At 29.7% G+C, this 3377-nt stretch overlaps 1 protein-coding gene across 2 annotated transcripts; it reads right to left on the minus strand.

Moving 5' to 3' along the window:
- Positions 1-1737, minus strand: LOC107005166 (photosynthetic NDH subunit of subcomplex B 4, chloroplastic). Of its 2 annotated transcripts, none has more exons than XM_015203686.2 (6): positions 1540-1737; positions 1400-1453; positions 1184-1319; positions 1039-1094; positions 898-969; positions 1-321 (listed from the first exon to the last, which is right to left on the minus strand). In XM_015203686.2, the coding sequence occupies exons 1-6, from the start codon at positions 1609-1611 to the stop codon at positions 193-195; spliced, it is 519 nt and encodes a 172-aa protein (XP_015059172.1). In that variant the 5' UTR covers positions 1612-1737; the 3' UTR covers positions 1-192. The 2 variants fall into 2 exon arrangements, with proteins under 2 accessions (XP_015059172.1, XP_015059171.1); XM_015203685.2 differs by having other exon boundaries at positions 1400-1456; positions 1540-1735.
- Positions 1738-3377: the final 1640 nt, after the last annotated feature.

Consider the following 3377-nt stretch of genomic DNA (forward strand, 5'->3'; position numbering starts at 1 on the left):
TGATTCTGTACAGTGCAAATGTTGATATTGTGACAGTTCATTAAGACAACATTTTGAAGGGGAAATCTGAGTTTTGCAACATAACACTGAATTAAGGCAAAACAGCCATGTTGTATAGAACTGGAAATCATATATTGTATATACATAACTGGGAAGCATCATAAAGTTTGTTCTTAGCACATATAAAGATGATCATTTGACCAACTGTTCCTTCTTCCCAGCTTCTTCAAGCTCTCGAAGACTCCCAACCTTTTGTTCAATCTGCTCTATCAGTTCATCACGCCACAGCTCTGCTCTCGCTTCTTCTTCGATGTCTTCTTGCTGCACCATCACAAAATCAGATTCGTAGTGTCATTCGCTACACAAATATCATGGCATTACACCTTGTAAAGATATCTATATATCTTGAATAGGACATTTAGGTGCCAAAATTCATGTTGAAACAAATTCAGACCATTCGAAACTAGCTAGTATGATTTTGACATTTATATGCATAAAAATTATTTCAGTTAGTTTTATTTTAGAAACGAGAGATGTTCTTTTAATGGAAAAAACATTCACATCAAGAATTCAAGATTTAGACGAGAATTAACTCTTTAAAAACCTTTTTTTCACCTGTCAAAGCTAAAACTCGCATGTGAGGTATAAACTATAATAATCTCTGTTTTATCCTGTGTTTGGTTGGAGGTATTAAGCAGTCCTAAGATTATTTATGATAAGTTATCACATTTACATGATGAAATAATTTATTCTTATAGTTAATCCTAATATAACTTGTTCTCAACCAAACGACATATTAACCGAAACCTATAAACATTTCTTTGTCGTGAACAAGAAAGGGTATTTTTCCCTTTTGATTTTCTAACCATGATAGAAAACGGAAAAGAAAAACTGCACCTTCTCATAGACCCAATGTCCAGTACCATCACCTCCATCTCCTCTGTATTGTTCTGAATCATAGTAAGGATCCTAAAAAAAAAAGACACATAATAATGAGATACAACTCAATTTTATGAAGTTTAATTTCAAAAATTTTACTTTGGTAGAACCGAAGAAACAGCATCCCCAAACAGTGAACATGATGTAAAATGTATCTACAATGGAGAAAATTAAAATAAAAAATTAGGTGTGAGAATTTTGAATTAGAATGATAAAAATGAATTAGTAAGTAATGATTACTCACAGACATTCTTCATGGCTTCATCACTAAGATGCCAAACAGATTTATGAGTTATGAGGTCTCTTTGACCTTCCATATGCTCAACTAATACTGCCATTAATGGCCAATCTGGGAGTGCCTTCACTCTGTTTATTTCAATCTAATCATAGAAATCCACAGCATTAATTATGCTTTTGCAAACCATACTTGTTCAAATCAATAGTAACATGTAAAACCTACCTGGTGCCTCCTGCCTGCATTATTTCCAAAAGGTGAGGTTGGACAATGCCTTAGCTGCTGAGAAAGTGAAAAGAGGTAATTAGTTAAGCAGAATTAATTATAAAAAGATTGAATTTGAGATGCAAGTAATGCGTTTTAACTGATTTACTGAAAGGGTGCAGCAATTCCAATGTAGGACTAGGAATAGAGGGTTTGATGAATGTGAAGCTCATGATTTGAGTTTGGGATAGTTATTTTTGGGTTCCTCTATTCCTTTTATCCGAGTTATAAGGTTAGGAAAACACATAAGAAAAACACACGGTTCCTCTATTCCTTTTATCCGAGTTATAAGGTTAGGAAAACACATAAGAAAAAAACACTCTTCTGCTTACTCACTCACAACTATTATTTTCTCAAACAATTTTGGTTTTGTCTTGTTCTTCCTTTACCACACATCATACGCATCTTGGATATTGGAATTTAAATCATTGGGATATTTGCTACACTCAATACTTATTTAGCATAAAACTTATTAGAAACATTTATAATTAATGTAGGTGTAAATTACAAAAAATTATATATTATTTTATGTATCATAGAAGATATAACTAAAATATAAATAAGTAATACATAAAAAAATATATTTTCATTACTAATGTTAACATAAAATTATAACTAAAAAGAATTAAAAATAGATGTTTCGTAGGTTCGAAACTGCGACCTTCCATATAAAAATGGTCAGTCAACAAGTTGTAACACGCACGTTGACGCCTAGAGATGTGCTTATTCCCTTTTGAACAATTTTACTATAATCTTCAATATTGTTCTCATTGAACTTGAAAGAAGTTTTAAAAACACACTTAAATTATATTATTTATTTGAATTTCATACCTAAACTATTGAGAGTGTGAGTTTCATAACTAAAATCTCATTTTTTAGTTTGAGAAACACACTTCTCTCTTTTATATGACTCTCATCATGGTGTGTGTAATACACTCCTTTTTATTTTAAAAAATTATCACATCACACTCCACATGAAAAAAACATTCAACCTTGACAAAAATTAAATAAATTATTAATATTAGTTAAAGTTTAAAATTATTATCCAAAAAAATTATTATTTATTTTATAAAATAAAATGCAAAATATTTTTTTTTACCTCACTCCATCACTTCCTCCCCCCTCCCCCACACACCCTGCGGCCCTTTTTTAACTTTTTTTTTATATATATATTTCCTTTATAAAAGAATTTAAATTTTATTTCACTTTATCTCTCCCCCCCCCCTCCCCTCTCAAATACTAATTTAGATATCATTTATTTTTATATAAATTTTATATAAAAAGATAATTCTGCCCACCCCATTTAACCTTCCGCTTTCAATTTTTCTCATTTTTTTTAGATGTATACATATCGAAATATTTTAATTTGTGTTCTAAAAATATATATACACACATATCTAACACAAAATCAGTAAAATGAAAAAAAAAATAGGACCAGAGGGTTACAGAGGATGGGGTAGAATTTTTATTTTTAAAAATAAAATAATATCAAATATTTCTTTTTGGGGGGGAGGGGAATTAGTGGGCATTTTTTTTTTGAATAAAAATTTAAATTTATTTTTTTAATTTTTTTTATAGATAGTAATACTGTAATTATTTAATTTTTAATTAATATTAATAGTTTATTATTTAATTTTTGTCAAGGTGGAATTTTTTATCCATGTGGAATGTCATACGTCAGTTTTTTTCAAATAAAAGAAAGAGTATTATACACACCACTGAGGTGTGTTTCTCAAAGTTAACAATGATAGTTTAGGTATGAAGCTCGCACTCTCAATAGTTTAGGTGTGAAACTCAAAAAAAAAAAAGATAGTTTAGGTGTGTTATTGACATTTATCTCTTAAAATTATTAAATTTACCATTAATAGTTCGGGGCCTAAGACAAGTGTTTACTAGTTTCACTATCACCTTAAACCATTCTTGCCTTGAAAACTTAAAA

The sequence above is a fragment of the Solanum pennellii genome, chromosome 12 (assembly GCF_001406875.1).
Source record: "Solanum pennellii chromosome 12, SPENNV200".
NCBI classification, from domain to species: domain Eukaryota; kingdom Viridiplantae; phylum Streptophyta; class Magnoliopsida; order Solanales; family Solanaceae; genus Solanum; species Solanum pennellii.

Bases quoted from the DNA above. Each gene is read 5' to 3' on its own strand.
- LOC107005166 (XM_015203685.2), bottom strand. From the start codon at position 1,611: ATGAGCTTCACATTCATCAAACCCTCTATTCCTAGTCCTACATTGGAA. The intron at 1,457-1,539 runs GTTAAAACGCAT...TCACTTTCTCAG, and splicing joins TGCACCCTTTCAGTAAATCA to CAGCTAAGGCATTGTCCAAC. The intron at 1,095-1,183 runs GTGAGTAATCAT...TCTCCATTGTAG, and splicing joins TGAAGCCATGAAGAATGTCT to ATACATTTTACATCATGTTC.